At 31.9% G+C, this 18,022-nt stretch overlaps 1 protein-coding gene across 1 annotated transcript in view; it reads left to right on the plus strand.

Moving 5' to 3' along the window:
- The window catches only part of LRP1B (LDL receptor related protein 1B), a 1,811,620-nt gene that overhangs the window by 1,429,922 nt on the left and 363,676 nt on the right, over positions 1–18,022 (plus strand). Inside the window, exons 43-44 of the mRNA XM_045853515.1 lie at positions 12,829–13,018; positions 16,779–16,983. Coding sequence (XP_045709471.1) covers positions 12,829–13,018; positions 16,779–16,983 — 395 coding nt within the window. The remainder of the gene's footprint in view (positions 1–12,828; positions 13,019–16,778; positions 16,984–18,022) is intronic.

The raw sequence follows: 18,022 nt of genomic DNA on the forward strand, positions 1-18,022 counted from the left end.
ATTCCTTCTTTTATTATACCTCATTATTATCTCTTTAGATTCTTTCTTTTCATTTTGAATGATTTCCTGCAGCATAGCTTTCTAAGGAAGAGAGTGGCCAGGTAAAGAATTAATTAAAATTATAATGGCACAATTAGTAGTAAGTGTGAACTGTTAAAGCATTTCCTCAGATGTTTTATAGCTTGTGAGATATTATCTTCACCTCAGCTGATGAATACTGACCACCTGTTACCTATTACCGTAATATTATGCAAGCCGACTGACAGAAAGCAATCTGGTCCCTAGTGATTGGACTACTGCAGCAATTGATGGGCCCTTTCCACATGGTAAGCTGTGAAAGCTAAATGAGATGATAAATAGAAACTTAGGCAGGTGTTTAATGGAAAAATACTATTGAAATTCTCCAGAAGTTATAAAAATAAATGTATTGTTTATGCATATTTTATCGTATTCAGTTTGTTTCAGTGTTTGACAATAGTAACTTTAAGACCAATATTGCATGTTATGCATTTATAATTCCTGCATAAGCCCAGAACTGGAATCAAGAAGCATATTACACTTACTAAAGAAAGTTTGTTATAAAAAAAATATTTGTTGGTGCTAAACTGGCCTTGGTTAAAATGTGAACGTGGGAAGTGATGCTTTACACTAAATAGATACTTTCTCTTTCACTTGCTGAAGTGAATAAGCTTACAGAGAAAATAAGTTAACTTGGAAGGGAAAGCATGAATTAGCAGATTTCATTGAATTAAGGCTATTTGTTACTGTAATATATTAAAAGAATCCTGAAAGTTCATCAACATACATATTTTTTCATTGAATTTTATATTAATTTGAGAGTATAGGGTGATTATAGTATACAAAATATCTAGTTCACAATATTCTAACTTGTTTGTAATTGATAAATAAATTGAATAGTTACTACTTATATTTCACATTCATTCTCACAAAAAATATTATCCATATCTTATAACATAGAAATATAATTAAAATGTTTTTTTTTCTTAGGAAAACTTGTTGGCATCACTATCCTTTGAAAACCTTTACACTGACTTTATAGGATCTCATGTTCATTCCATCACTTAGAATAAACATCCAATGAAAAACTTGAATACATTTTTAATGAAAAATAATGATTCTACTTAATTAAGTGAAGGGACTTAAATATTATTAACCAACTAATGCATACTTTGTCAACATTACTTTCTTCTAGGCATTTATGAAAAGCAGATAATTGTAACAATTCTTAAAAGAGATCTCCAAGACTTCCTGTTAGAAGTATGTAGTACAATTAAGCAGTTCTGCATTAACAATAAACAACACTGGCTGACTGGTAGACTAAATAAATTTCACCTTAATCTCATTGAACTTCACAACCTTCATCTTCACGTACTTCTCTCTTAACCACCTCCAGAATGGTTAGTTTTGACGACAACACATTCCTACTGGTTTGGGAGGAGCAAAGGGTCTTGCACTATTAATGGGACAGACTCCCATTTATCAAGATTTATCACCTCAGAAGACTACACCAATATTTTCAATCCTTAGAGTGAATACACTGTGATGACCTTATTAGAGTTCAAAAATTAAAGTGGAAAAAATGGGAAAAGTCAAAAAAAAGAAAGAAAAATATGCCTTCTTTTAATACTTTTAAACTTATACTATATTTTTCTGTTATGTTTTAAACCTACCCAAGAAATTTATGATGTTAAAAAATGCCTACATTATGGCACAGAGTAGTTTTTAACCAATCTATCAACTTATCATATTTGGTTATACCATTTTTTGTCATAAGCACCATTCTTATTTTTATTTATTTCAAAGATGTAAATATCTTCTTCATTTTCTCTCTGAAGCTTCTGCAATCTTTACAGTAACAGAAAAATTGAATATTATTTTATTTTACTTATCATGTTTGAAAGTCTGTGTTGCCATAATAATGCTAACATTTATTTCTATATTACTTCTTCCTAATAAACCACACAGTTTACATAGAAATAACCTCATTTATCTTCATAACACACACAGAGCAGTTAAGGAACTGCTAGTTATTAATGCCATTTTATAAATGAGAACCAAGATAACTTCTTGTCACTCTGTCAGGAAACAATACTGATTGTATTAAAAGTAGTGTTCAGACTTGCTCAGGACTTTAATAGCCCTGAAGTTCATGTGGTTTTCAGTTCCACAGATTTTTAGCTGTCCCACTCTTTATATCCATTTTTGTCATTTCTAATTAATTTATTTCCAGCCAAAGAAAAGAATACTGTGTAGATGGGTATCTATGTGTGTGTGCATATATCTATATACATACAAATGTGTATATGATATACAGGATATATATGTAATATGTATATATACACTGTAAGATTCTAAATCATTATCAATGAAAGCTTTCTGAACCACAGAAACAATCTATGCTCCAATTATAGCAAAATATTCCATTTTCAGATATTCAAGAAGTGATTTGTTAAAAATATAGCAGATTGAGCCCCAGCTGGTGTAGCTCAGTGGATTGAGCTCAGATCTGAGAAACAAAGGGTCATTGGTTCAATTCCTAGTTATGGCACATGCCTGGATTGCAGGTCAGGTCCCCAGTTAGTGGGTGAGTGACAGGCAACCACACACTGATATTTTTCTCCCTCTTTCTTCTTTCCCTTCCCCTCTCTCTAAAAATCAATAAATAAAAAATCTTTTTAAAAAAGAAAGAAGACATAAGGAGATTGAATGTGGGAGGTAGAGGTGGGTAGGGCAGGGGAGAGTAATGGGGGAAATAGAAAAACTGTAATTGAACAGCAATTAAAAATAATAAATAAAAATCATTTTATTGAAAAATTAAAAAAATGAAAATACAGGAATCAGATAATGATTTATAGGGAGGTAGTAGAAGAATCTGCAATTGTTCTTTAATACTCATTTCCATCAGGATAAATATTTAAATGTCTTTGGGATAACTGCTTTTTAAAGCAGAAAATTAAAAACAAAACCAGAAAACAATCATTTCCTTAACCAAATCACCATTTACATTTAGATTATCTAAATCTTTAAGCTCGATCACCCAATTCTAACTCAAAATTTTATGCCTGTTTACAGCCTTGTGTGAGGGGAATGTTTTCTCACCACATCGATACCTTCCAGTCCCTACCCTTCCCTAGCACTCTGACCTCAAGCTCATCAACAAAGAAACATACTTTCACAAAAAAGTTTTGGAAAATAACTGCTTTGGGCAATAGAATGGTTTCCTTTAGTTATATTCCCTAAATCAATCTGTCCTGAATATGAATAGATTTTCTGTTTTGTTTTTTTAGTTATTCTTTTTTTGTTTTCTAGCTACTTCTAGCATGGCACAAAAACATAATCTTCCCTTTTTCTTCTACAAGGCCCATCATAGTTCAGAAGCATTAACATTTTCATGTATATTGCATCTTCCAAGTATATAAAAAGATCCATTAAAAAAAGTATTTACCTTCACATTTTGAACCATCTCCTTTTTTTTTTTTGAGAAATTTGGTGTTTGTGACTGTTGTCCCTCATGTTTCTATGAAACTCTCCTTTTTTCTATAGAACATATTCTTATTTGTTTCTTTTTATTTTTTCTGTCTTAATAATTTACTTATCTTTTGAAACAAAATTTTTCTTTTTTAAATCTCTTTTCTGTATAAATATATACATACATGCAATCACCTTTTTTAAACCTCACCTGAGGATATGTTTATATTGATTTGAGAGACAGAGAGAAAGAGAGAGAAGGAGAGAGAGGGAGAAAGAGAGAAATGTGAGAGAGAAATATCAATCAGCTGCCCAGGCAAGAAAACAAACCCTCAACCTTTTGTTGTATGGGGTGATGCTCCAATCAACTGAGTCACCTAACCAGAGCAATACACTTTTTAACATTGTTTTTTTATTTTCTTGTCTCTTTTTCCTATTTATTTTATCATCAGTGGAGGATGAATAATGATGATGCTGATAAATGAATGCTAATGTATACTTTCAGAATTAAAACTCACACTTGAAATACTTTTCTTAACACCAAAAATGTTATTAAAAGGTTAAAAGGCAAAAATTGGAACTTAGCTCACAGGATTTCCTAGGCTTCCATGTACTTTTATTCTACTCTGCCTATCTATGTGTATTTGGGTGCATATGATTTTCAAATTGTGTTTTGGGTGTAGCTACATACACTCATAGGCATGAGTCACCTCACATTCACTAAGAGCTTAGGGGCACACTCATGATGGACATAGGAGAAGGGAGCAGTAGTAGAACTAGGGAGAGAGACAAGACTGTTTATAATCATAAAAACTAAGTAAGAGAAAAGTATGGGAAGAAAAAAGGAATGAGACATTTTATAGAGTGGAGTATATGTCACAAAAACATAGCTGAGACTTGTCAGGAAGAACAAATGGCTAAGCTAAAGCTGTACTAGGTGAACTTGGTTCATAATTCTAGCCTTTCCTCCAAAATATTTTGTTGCTTAAAGTACAAAAAGCAGATTGAAAATGATCTACCATTAAGGGAATTATGATGGGAACTCTAGAGAGACATGTGTTGAGGCTAGTAGTGAGGACATTAGTAAAATGGTTAACTATTTTGTTCACTTTGTGGTAGGCTCACTATCACAGGTTAAGTGTGACAGTGAAGTATATGACAAAGGACAGAGTTCATGCTCAAACTTGAAGTGCAAATGAATGTAAAGTTCAGTTACAGTAAAAATATGTCAAATAAGAAAGCCAGAGATAGTAGAGGATGAGAAAAATGTTGAAACCCAGAGGTGGTATTGGTGATGTGTGACTCTCATTGAGTAGAAAAAGTGAAAATAGTTGGGAACTGTTGAGGATAATAAGTAAAAAGTGTGATAAATAAATGTAAGGAGACTAAAAATCTGGAGGATGGAGATGAAGGGAAGAAATAGATTTTAAAAGTTTGGCCTATGATAAAAGTTTGGTTCAGAAATATTTTTTAATCCTTACCTGAGTATATGATTTTTTATTGATTTTAGAGAGAGAGGAAGGGAGAGAGAGAGAAACTGATGTGAGAGTGATAAATGGATCAGTTGCCTCCCATACACAACCCAACTGGGAATAGAACCCACACCCTTTTGGTTGGGTTCTACCAACCAAGTTGAGCATAGAACAATGCTCCCACCAACTGAACCACCCTGTTAGGATGAAAAATTAAAAAAAAATAGATTACGTGGACTCAAATGATTAGCATCAGAGAGTAGGTGGAAATTTGAAGATATTTTAATCAAAATAATTGTGTGACTGAAGTGAATGTGGGAAAGCTTATGTACCTCCCAGAATTATTGTACTTCTTGAAACCTATACTACATACTTTGGCACTTAATTAATAGCATATTAATGAAAACAAAAGTGGTTTTCTTCTAGTTGAGTCTAAGTCTTCCTTTTTTGCATCTATTTATTGTTTATGATTAGGATATTTGCAGAAAATTTAACCATTTTTATTTTTATTTAAACATTAGTTAAGTCAAGTTTACTTATTTAAAATAATATTTTAATGGGGGTATTTTATAAGATAATAGTTTTAGTTAGTAGGCCAAATGAGCTTTTTTTTACATTATATTAATATGTGTACATATAACACATAATATTTGTATGTAATGTTTTATATGCATGTAGCAAGCATGGAATTATGAATATATCATGTGGTTTTTAAAAGATCAGAGAATAACCCTGGCTGGTGTGGGTCAGTTGGTTGGAGTGCACTGAAAATTGAAGAGTTGGGTCCCCAGTCAGGCATGTACTGGAGGCAAACAATCAATGTTTCTCTAACATTCTCTCTATCTCTTTCTTTTTCTTTCTCTCTCTCTCCCCCATCTTCCATCTCTCTAGAATCATATAGATCCTCAGGTGAGAATAAATATATCCTCTAGTGAGGATTAAAAAATAAAAAATAAAAGGACAGAGAATAATCTTTATTTAATAAAACTTCAATGCTTTTTCATATTAAGTTAAATATCAAAACACTCTATAATTTTTTTAGAAATCAAATGTTTCTATCTGTTTTTAAGTTCCTTTAGATTTCCATCATTAATTCTTATTTTTTTCTTCATAAAACTTGTCTAAAAAATCCAGCCTTAAAAAATATCTCCACCATCTGAAATAGACTTTCTCTATTTTCCTGCTTTATTAACTGCCTGTTAAAAAAAAATCTCTTCTATTCATGCTTTTACTTCCTTCCCTGTGTCTCCTTATCCTTGTTTCTTTTGCATTATGTTACTAAAATTTAATACTTTCTAATCTTTTTTATTTTCTAATAGTCCCACCACTTTTCTGCTTAAAAGATCATCAAATACTTACATAATTATCCTACAAATACTAAGATTCAAGGATACAGTAAGTGGTTCAAATGGCTGAATTTATGCCAAGGGATGAGGAATAAAGAAACTGGAGCCCAACTTACTGTCATAAAAAAGAATAATATTTTCAAATGTAGAGTGTGGCCTATTAGAGCTCAAATAGAATTCTTATAATAGCTATCATTTCTAGTAAAATGGGGATGATATTTTTTTTCAACAGAGCCTAAACATTGTTAAGCATAATTGGCTGTATCATTTTATAGAGCAAAACAATAAAAATAATTATAATGCTGACCTATCTTAAGCCCTTTGTACTAGACACCATTTTAAAAACTTTGTATAATCATTCCAAATGCCTTATGAATTCTGGTGCCATTATTATTCCTACATTGCAGACAATGTAGGAACAAAGATAATAAAAATACAGAATAGTTAAATAAATTATCAATGCTCATAGCCAGCCAGTAAAGTGATAGTGTAGGGATTCAAAGTTTGAATTCAAAATTCTGAATCTGAATTCAGAGTTTGTACTCTTAATTATTACACTATATACTTCTCCAATATTATAGGTCTTGGGCATATAAGAATTAAGACAAATACACATACCCTGCCTTCAGTGGATTAAAGTAGTATATATCATATTGATTTAATCCATAAATAATTTAAATTACTTGCTCTGTGCCTGGACCTTTGCTCATTGTGTGGGATACAATAGAGAACAAGCCGGCCATGTTCCCTGCCCTCAGGCCAGTGGCATGATGGAAAAAGAAAACAAACAAAAATTGCAAACAACATACTACTAGATTATGAAGGAAACAAACAAGGGGCCAAAAATTATAAAAGTAAGTACATGGTATTTAATATGATAGAAATAGTTTAGGTAACATGGGGAGAGAGTAGAAAAAGAAGAAAAGAAGACCCTAAATTAAATATTAAGTAGTACATTTGGCTATGATTTTTATTTCTCTTGGGTGTAGACCTAGCAGTAGAATTGTTAGGTCATATATTAATTATATATTTAATATTTTGAAGGCATTCAGATTGATCTTCAAAGCAGTTGTAGCATTTTTACATTTCTACAAGCAATGTATGAGGGTTCTAATTTCTCCACATACTAGTCAAACTTATTATCTTTTGTTATTACTGTCATAATATTGGGTGTGAAGTATGATTTTGATTTGCATTTCTCTGATGGCTAATAATATTGTGCATTTTTCATGTTCTTATTAGTCATTGGCATAGCTCATTGGAGAAATATGTATTCAATTTTTATGCCCATTTTTTCCTTGGGTTGTTTGTTACTTTATTGTTGAGTTGTGAGAGTTCTGTGTATATATATATATATATATATATATTTTTTTTTTTAGATAGAAGTGTATTACTACACTAATGATTTGGAAGTATTTTCTCCTTTTTGTGGATTAGCTTTTTACTTTTTTGGTGGTGTCTTTTGAAGCACAAAAATGTTTAATTCTATAAAGATTAACTTATCTATTTTTTCTTTTATCATTTGTGCTTTTGGTGTCATGACAAAGAAGGCTGTGCCTAACCCAAGTTTATAAAGATTTAGTTCTGTATTTTATTCTAAGAATTTTATAATTTATTTTCTATACTTAGGTCTAATATACATTTTGAGCATGCATGTGTATATGGTATGAGGAAAGAACCCAGTAGTATTCCTTAGCATGTGCCTATATAGTGGTTGTAAACAATTTATTGGAAAGATTAATTTTCCCCATTGAATTTTTCTCATACTCTTGTCAAAAATCAACATGCCATTAATGATATGGTTTATTTATAGACTATCAGTTCCATTCCACTGATCTATATGTCTGTCTTTATAATGCTACCACACTCTCTTGATTCCTATCATTTTATAGTAAGTTTAAAATCAAGAAATGTGAGTAGTCTAATTTTTTCCCACCAAGATTATTTCAGCTATTTTTGGTCTCTTCAATTTTCATATAAATTTTAAGATTAGTTTGTCAATTTCTGGAAAAAAGCCAGATGGGTTTTTTTGTAGTGATTATATTGAATATTATATAAATAAATATTTAATAACTAATATGATCTATTAAATAGATATTATTAAATATTACCTATTCAAAAAATATTACTCTCTTAATAGTGTTAACTCTCTCAATCCATGAACATTGGTTATCTTTCTATTTTTAAATCTTTAATTTCTTTTTTTTTAAGATTTTATTTATTTATTTTTAGGGAGGGAAGGAAGTGGGAGAGAGAGAGAGAGAGAGAGAGAGAGAGAGAGAGAGAGAGAGAGAGAGAGAGAGAGAGAGAAACATCAATGTGCGGTTGCTGGGGGTTATGGCCTGCAACCCAGGAGTGTACCCTAGCTGGGAATCGAACCTGGGACACTTTGGTTCCCAGCCCATGCTCAATCCACTGAGCTACGCCAGCCAGGGCTTAAATCTTTAATTTCTTTCAATGATGTTTTATAATTTTCAGTGTACACTTTTAAAATTTCACTTTTATTAAAAGTATTCCTAATTTTATTTCCCTTTTTTTCATGTTTTATTCTTTTAAATGCTGTTACAAATGGAATTATATTATAAATTTTATTTTTGAATTTTTCATTGCAACTGTGTAGAAGTCCAACATAATTTTGTATGTTGCTCTTTTACCTTCCAATGTATCTGAAGATTTTATAATTCTAAATTTTCTTGTGAACTATTAAAAATGTGGATGATTTATTTCTTCTTTTCATTTTCTGGCCTAATTTTCCTGACTAAATCTTTAATATAATGCTTTATAGAATGGTAAGAGTGATTATTCTTGTCTTGTTCTTGGTCTTATGGGAAATGATCTTATTTATTCACCACTAAGTATGATATAAGCCTTGGGTTTTCATTGACTCATATCATCAGTTTGAGGAAATTACCTTCTATTTCTAGTTTGTTGAGAATTTTTATGATGCAAATATATTGGATTTTATCAAATAAACATCTAACTTAACCATATAAAGTATAGATGCATTGCAGTGAGGGGGACTGAATGCCAGAAGAGCTATAGGTTATCTGACCCAAGAAGGAAGGAAGGAAGGAAGGAAGGAAGGGAGGAAGGGAGGGAGGAAGGGAGGAAGGGAGGAAGGGAGGAAGGGAGGAAGGAAGGGAGGAAGGAAGGGAGGAAGGAAGGGAGGAAGGAAATGAGAAATTTTAGAGAAGGGTAAAGTTTAGGACAAATTTAAGTAATGTTTTGTTAGGCTTAAAGTAAACCACAGCCATGTGGACTCTGTAGAATGTGGAGGTCAATATCAAGTCTAGACCATGCGCTGGGCCCAGGATCATTTCTCTGGAATCTCAAAGTTAAGATAAATGTGGAATGTTGCATCAAGAAATTTCTTATTTTAAGCTTTAAACAGCAAGCTTTCTGCTACTTCTTGGCTTTAGAAAAGAAGCCAGTGAATAAGGGATTAGTACACTTTGAACAAAGGAGACAATTATGACACTTTGCACTTGCAGCAAGTTCTTGAGATAAATATTATTTCCTGTAAACTTTGCAAGAGGATTTATCTGTGTGTTATTCTAGCCAGATGAATGTCAATGTTTTGTACATGTGGCTCTGTCCCAAGCACATCCTTTACTGCCCTTTCCATTCAGTAAGCTCTTACCCTACCTCTAAAACTCTGCACAGGCAGGAAGGAGCTCTTGTTCCTACTCAGTATGTGATTTCTAAGAACTCTTCTGAGTATTTGTCAGCATGCAGTCGGTGTCAATGTGCCAGACTAGTAGATTCAATTTTTTTAACCCATTGCTGTGAAAAGTAGAATATAGCAAATTACGTTAAGCAATGCTTCTGAGTAATTTGCCTGCCTTGTATCTTTTTGATGAACTGATTTTCTCTTTTTACTTTTATCAAAGCACATTAGTAACTCATCCATGCTTAGCCATACCCAATTAACTTATCAAAGGGAGGGTGGAAGGGAAGGGGATTCTTTTACTTTGAAAGTGCATAGGGTGAGAATGTATTTTTTTACTAGCTACCCATCACAAGTATGGAATTGCTTAATTAGCACTATTAGAGTTATTTTCTTAATTATGTCTATTCTATATCCTTGAGTTCCAAGAATATTTAACTCTGTATTGATACACTCTATTAAATACTACAGGACTTATTGACTAGATAGGTAGATATTTTACTTTAATTTCAGCCTACATGATTATCTGCCAGGACTGGTAATTCAAAATTTCTATTGTACCTGTTCACACACACACATGCAAACATGCCACATGACCCCACATTGTAGTAAATCATCATAAAATCTATATAAATGTCTTATGCTATCTCAAGTAAAATATTTTTCATGATTTTTAAAAGTTAGTATAGGTTTTTAATTAGTGACTTGCTAATGACAAATACAATTATGAGGGATGAAATATCTTTTTGAGAAGAAATGTATTACTGAAATATTTTAAAGGTAGCAACAGGTTACAATTAAGTATCCTGTCAGCCTGCCATCTATTACAAAAATAAAAGAGGTCATACTTGGAGAATGAGATGAATTAAGTACTCCAGTAACCCGGGACTTGTCAACCATAGGAAAGAAGCATGTGCTTCATTTCAGTGGTGATATGGAATGTTTTTTCCTGATGTGTAGGGGAAAGTTGTGATGAAGAAGATCTGTCAAAGTCAGTTGAAGGGGAAGACATAAAGTGAGGATGGATTAATGATTCTGATTTGCTTGTATTTATTTTAACGTTATGCTATTTCTCATTCAATCTGTGAATTATGAAGAAATGTAATGCTGCTTATACTATTAATAGAGTTCACTTCATTTCTTAAGTGATTTGATAGTGCAAAAATCACCATGGGATGGGTGATTTACTATTTAATAACTGAAACACCCTTGGTCATTTGTAACCTTCATCTACTTGCCTCAAATAAGAGCACATTATGATTCAGAGAAAAAGAGCTCAACAGGCTTTGTTATGATTGTGTTCTATAATTTTCTTCATTATCTCTGGCCTAAGATTCCATACTAATTACCCATATTATTTATTATAAATTGTTTTGTTGACTGTGTGAGAGCAGCCACTCAAGGTAAGTTATAGTTTATACAATTCATCTGCAGTCAGATATTTTAAAACTAATTAATTGTTTGTTTGGTTCCAACTTGGTGTAGATTGAGAATAGTCCCAGATGCTGTGAACCCATCTCTAAATAGTGGTGTTAAAGAATATAGGCTTTTGGAAGTGATGAATCTGCATTAAAAATCTTGCGTTAACACAATCAGTTCTCTGACCACAGATTTCAGTTTCCTTATTAGGAAAGAGGAACAATAAAACCAAGTTCACAGAATAGATTTACATATAGTGGTGAATGCAGACCAATTAACACAGCGTCTAGCAGAAAGTGCTCCATAACTGGTAGCTGTTAATTTTTATTAGTGGATTTTTGTCTGTTGCCTGTAGAAAAACTAGATAAATGACAAAAAATGTAGTCACATTAAATCAATATAGATCAAATGGCTTTAATATTGTTTTAAAATTATAATGTTTCTTACTTAAAGATATACTCATGCACCTCTATGGAAAAATAAAACAGCTACCCTATATTATCCTATAGATTGGGAACCCAATTTTAAGAAATAATAACTCTTGTTTTTCACATTGTCACTTTTATATATTGGAGTCTATGTACTATCATTTATCTTTCTCTAACAACATTTAAAGCATGCCTTAATAGGCAATTAATTTCATTTTCTTTTGCTTTTAGATCACATTATTTGAATTGAATAAAAATTTACTGTATTAATTTATTAAATCATACTTTACTACTGAATGTTGTAACTGTGGTTAGATTTTGGCTTCTTGATACTATTGCAGTTTTTGATATGTTTGCTTTTCCTTGGTATCTTCAGATGCAATATTAAGAAAACTCATTATGATTATACCTAAATGGTATCTCTGCTATGCAATTTTCAAAAGTATCTCTAAATTAGCCCTGGCTGGTGTAGCTCAGCGGATTGAGCGCGGGCTGGGAACCAAAGTGTCCCAGGTTCGATTCCCAGCCAGGGTACATTCCTGGGTTGCAGGCCATAACCCCCAGCAACCGCACATTGATGTTTCTCTCTCTCTCTCTCTCCCCCTCCCTTTCCTCTCTAAAAAATAAATAAATAAAATCTTTAAAAAAAAAGTATCTCTAAATTGTTGCACACTGGATAATTAATGCTCAAGATACAAAAATAAAATCCACCATTTTTCTAAATAGGAGGCAATTAACTGAGTTTCTAATTTTTTTGAATGAGAAGATTCAATCTTTAAAGATGAGTTTTTATTAAAACTGTTCCCATGAGCAATTCACAGCTCAGTTTTTCTGTGTATAATAATTATCAATTACACATATCATAATTATTATATTTTATTTTTGAAAGGTTGTGAAGAAATTATTAATGTAATAAAAGATATATGCATATATTTTAAATGCTTTTTTCTGTCCAGAGACCAAGTATTTTGTAGATAAAAATATAAATTTGCTCTTTCTTCTTTCAGATGTGGGTTCTGTCGAAGGACTTGCGTATCACAGAGCCTGGGATACGCTGTACTGGACCAGCTCAACTACCTCATCCATCACCAGACACACAGTGGACCAGACTCGGCCCGGAGCATTTGACAGGGAGGCTGTCATAACCATGTCAGAGGATGACCATCCACATGTGCTAGCCCTGGATGAATGCCAAAAGTAAAAAAAAAAAAAACTTGAATTTTTATTTCTTCATTATAATTATAATTAAAAAACTATCCATCCAGTTATTAAAGTTATATTAATGTTAAAATGAATTAACTTTAAAATGAAGGGTTGCCTTTGAAGTTCTCTTTTCCCTATTCATAGAACTAATTATAAATATGAGTAATGAAAATCAGATTGTTTGAATGCCAGGTATAACCTCCATGAGAAATCCAGTTCAAAGGGAAAACAGAGACAGTATTGTGTTGGAAAAGGTATATAAAGAAGATATTAGGGCATAGCTGTTTGAAATTATAAATTTGAGATACAGACTATTAATATAAATTGAAAACTAAAAGGTGTTTCTTAAGTGTAGTAATTTTAACAACTAGGGATCTCTTCAATTAAAATACTGAAAAAACAAACAACAACAACTGTTGTGTGCAGCTATATGTTCAACATTAATTACTAGACAACAGTTTACATAGCCCATATCTATTTGATGATATAATATAACGGCACTTATAATAATACTAATAAAGAATTCATAGCAAGATAAAATGCTCAGACTCTACTATGGAGCAATGGATCAAATACAAAACAAAACAAATTAGAGAAGCATTGTGTTTTTCGGGAACTGCCATAATGGAAACAATCAAATGAAAACTGAAGAACAAAGCTTGGGTTAAGTATAAAAAATATGTACCCATGGAGTTCAATTTTCATACAATATAGTAAGATATTTGTTAACTACTAGAAAATTCCTTATCCTTAAGTGAAACAAAAACAAAAATCAGATCAATCTGACTTGCACTAAGCAGAAATTAGAGCTCTTTTTACGCATAGTGAAGAAAAATTAAAGAATACAAAACAATGATCATTAGACCCTGACCCTGACTACTTGAGAGAAGAAAGAACTACCTGAATCTTTTAGTGTAAGTAACTAAATCTCAATACTCTTATAGAGCTGGAAATGAGTTTAGACCTAACTTACTTAATTGAATGTCTTCAACTTCTAAACAAAGGCTCTAATGGTTGAGAGATGAACATTGAGAGAAAGCTGACTTCCCACAGCTCTGGTGACTGTTAAGACCCACAAGGGTCTTCCAATCTCTAAGGAAGAGCTAGTACTACTCACATCTGTCCCATCACTATACAGCTTGTACTAGAAATCAGATACATTGATCTTGATGGTTCACCCGATGTGTTTTAGGATAATAACATATGTCCTACAGTTGATCTTAGAAATTTATAAGACAATTTTGAAATAAACATGAGAAAGATCATTGATTATATTGTATATATAATTAGTTTTAGTTAGAAAGTGTTTTATCTTATAATTATATATTACAAACCTTAAAAATTACATTTTCTTTTTTCATATGCTAAACTTTCAGTTAGAATTAAACACACCAAATATTTTCATCAGGAATTGTATGTAATTCAAGTTTAAAGTATGAAAAATATATTTTATCACTTTACACATCAATATACCTACATGTGACTTTGGTATTTAGTTGATTAACTAAAAATTTAAAATATTCTAATAAAAGTATACTAACCAACAAAATAGAAACACATACATAGATACAGAGAACAGATTGACAGCTATCAGCAGGGTGAGGGCTGGGTAAAAAGGTGAAAAAATTAAGCAAAACACAAAACAAAACAACAACAACAAAAACACCTCATACCCACAAATAACAGTATGGTGATTGCCAGAGGAATAGGGGGTTGGGGAGGTAGAAGAAGATAAAGGAGGGTGGGGAATAAATGGTGACAGAAGGAGACTTGCCTTTGGGTTTTGAACACAAGATATGATATATAGTTGATGTATTATAGAACTGTACTCTTGAACCTTATATTTTATTAACCAATGTCACCCAATAAATTAAACAAAAAATTTAAAAATCTAGAAAATATCCAAAACATAAAAAGAATAAAGTTCAAATTTTCAAATAAAATATAATCTTAAATTTTAAACAAAAGTTAGGCTACTTGAGCTTAAAATTTGGTTCAGTTACTGTAAGTTTAATTACTCAATCCCTCTGGCCTCTGTTTCCTCATCTGTGAAATGACAGGTAAGATTAAAAGTATACTAATGCATCAGAAATTCAATAATTTAAAAGCCAGCAATTTAGGAAAATATTGCAAATTGTTTATATTTAATACCACATATTTATATGTATAACTTTTTAAATGTTTTAACTAAAACTTTCATCTTTAAAAGTCACAATTATGGATAAGACAACTACATAATTCAAGAAAGTGGAATTCTTTTTTTTTAATGTACTGGTTTCTAAAACAAAATGTTTTTGACTTTTGCTTACTTAGAAGGAACACTTATGTGTTCCATAGAATAGATAAAATGCTATAAATTATTTTAACAACAAAGAGCATAGATGGCCTAGCTTTCTTTAATTGGTGAAGATTATTTTTAAATTAGTAAGTAAAAAGAGTTTTACTCTCAACTTAAATATATATGAAATATTATTTCAAATAGCTTTTCTTTGTCAATAATTATTAAGCAGATTTTTTTTCAAATATTTAGAGCAGACTTTCAGCCTCTCTACCTTCCTCCTACTTTTTCTTCTTTCTTTCCTTTTTTTCTTTTCTTTCCCCTTCCTCCCTCCTTCCCTCTCCCCTCTCTCCCTCCCTTCCTTCCTATTTTCTATCCTCAGTAGCAACAGTTAGTCTTCTAATAAACTCTTAGGGACAGTCCTACAGATAAAAAAACAAACACAGAGCTGTTTCAGTAAAAATAGGAATTAAGAATGAAACCCTGCAGCCTCTCCACCACTCTTCTAGTTACCTCTAAGGTCTTCTTTGGAATTCTAGGACTTCCTCAAAGAGTGACTTGACACAAAATATATAGAACCAGAGACATTTAAATAAAGAACTGACAGTAACCAGAGTGGAGGGAGGAGAATGATAATGAGGGAAAGAAGCGGAAGAGTCATCCAGAAACATGTATAAAGGACCCATAGACAAAGCCAAAGGAGTGAGGGTGGGAGGTGGGGATGGGTGGGGAAGAGGAAAGTGGTGGCAGGGAAAATAAAGACAACTGTACTTGAACAATAATAAAAAATAAACAAAATCATTTTCAAAAATAATAACTTGACAAACATGGAGGTAAAGTAATCTATAAAATATTTAACTAACAATTATTATGTTTAAGGATTTGAGAGTAACTGCTGGAATTCCAGAACCATTATAATTATAGAAAAATCATGCTGAGAGAATAGAGAAAAAAGATATTAAATAAATATAGGAATTTAGGGATTGTATCTCTTGAAACCATATTAAAAGATATTGCAGAATTTAAAGGAAAAACCTGGAAGAAGAGGGACATTTTGATCTTCACCATTGAAGAAAATAAATAGGTTAAGAATGATGTCCAAAATTATCATATTGTACGCATTGAATAATAGGTTAACATTTGCAGTTCATAGAAAATTTAAGATAACTGTTTTGTACTTACGTATAATAAATCCTCATTATTCAGAAAAGTGACTCAATTTAGTTAAACTATTATTTGAGACAATGAACAGGATAATTGATTTTCAGAAATGGTTTCCAGGTTTCATTTTAGAAACTGGGAAATTTGCATGTAAATATAATATACATATAATACTTTATTACCTACACTTCCTTAAGGATGTAGAATATGGGAAATAATTTTGTTTCATTTTAAATAGTTTCACATTGCCATGTTTTTACTGTATTTACTGTTAATAAAATTGTAATACATTTTCATAATTTTTATTGTAATTAGTTTAATGTTTTGGACCAACTGGAATGAACAGCATCCAAGTATCATGAGATCAACCCTGACTGGGAAAAATGCTCAAGTGGTGGTCAGTTCAGACATACTCACTCCAAATGGACTCACCATTGACCACCGTGCAGAGAAACTGTACTTCTCAGATGGCAGCTTAGGAAAAATTGAAAGGTGTGAATATGATGGCTCCCAGCGACATGTAAGTTGAGAATTTCTTGAATATACATGTGAACATGATACATTTGAAAAATATATGCTTTATTTTTTCCTACAATATTTATATGAAAGAATGTCAAAAGAGGTTGTTTAAACCAATTCAATTAGATAATACATTCAGTGCAAAAGAAAACTGTGGATAACGTGAAAACATTCTTCAAGTGCATTTGCTACCATGGAGACAGTTTGACTCACACAAACTTTAATTCTAGAAAAAATAAGTGATTTTTTCTAGTTATTAGTTGAATTGCTAATTAATGGAATTGTTAGTGATTTGCATAAGCTTCATTGTTGTTTATATATTTTTTCAATATGTGAAATAAAGTTGGTCATTTACCCTAGGCTGATGGAACATTAAAAAAGAATGAAATGATCTTCTATCTGTGTTTGGATCCTCAAAGCAACCTAAGCTTTGAAAAGAGAACAATAGGATTCTTTTCACAGTTAGGCCCATTCTCTGCCTCCTTTCTCTGGGTCCAAATGAAATGTTAGTAGAAGAGTCTCGATGCTGTCCCTGAGGAACTCTTACATAGGCATTGGGTAGGTAGAATGGTAAAAGTCCAGTGCCTTCCCTTATATTAAGAAGGCAGTAGCCCTTAACAACTGAAAAACTCAGAGTTCAGGAGAGTAAGTCTGGGTAGGTACACCATGGGAGAAATCTTTACCCTGGCACCCCACCCCAGCGCATGCTGAAGGACAAAATGATGCAGAGGCTTTTCCCTCCTCCACTATATTTCTCAAAGGGCCAGATGGTATATATGTAAAGCTTCATAAGCCATATTTTCTCTATCACAACTACAGTGCCTCATAGTGCTAAGCGAGACATGCAGAATATGTAAATGAATAAGTATGTCAGTATTTCAATAAAACTTCATATACAGAAACAGGCAACCAACCAATAGGTCATAGTTTGCTAACACTAAATCTACACCTTTAAGCACACTGTTTAATTTGAATATAAACCTATACATATATAAATATATTATCTATACATAGATAATAAAATGATGAAAATGCTTTCA

This window comes from Phyllostomus hastatus, unplaced genomic scaffold (assembly GCF_019186645.2).
Source record: "Phyllostomus hastatus isolate PE091 unplaced genomic scaffold, TTU_PhHast_1.1 phas_contig_1, whole genome shotgun sequence".
NCBI classification, from domain to species: Eukaryota; Metazoa; Chordata; class Mammalia; order Chiroptera; family Phyllostomidae; genus Phyllostomus; species Phyllostomus hastatus.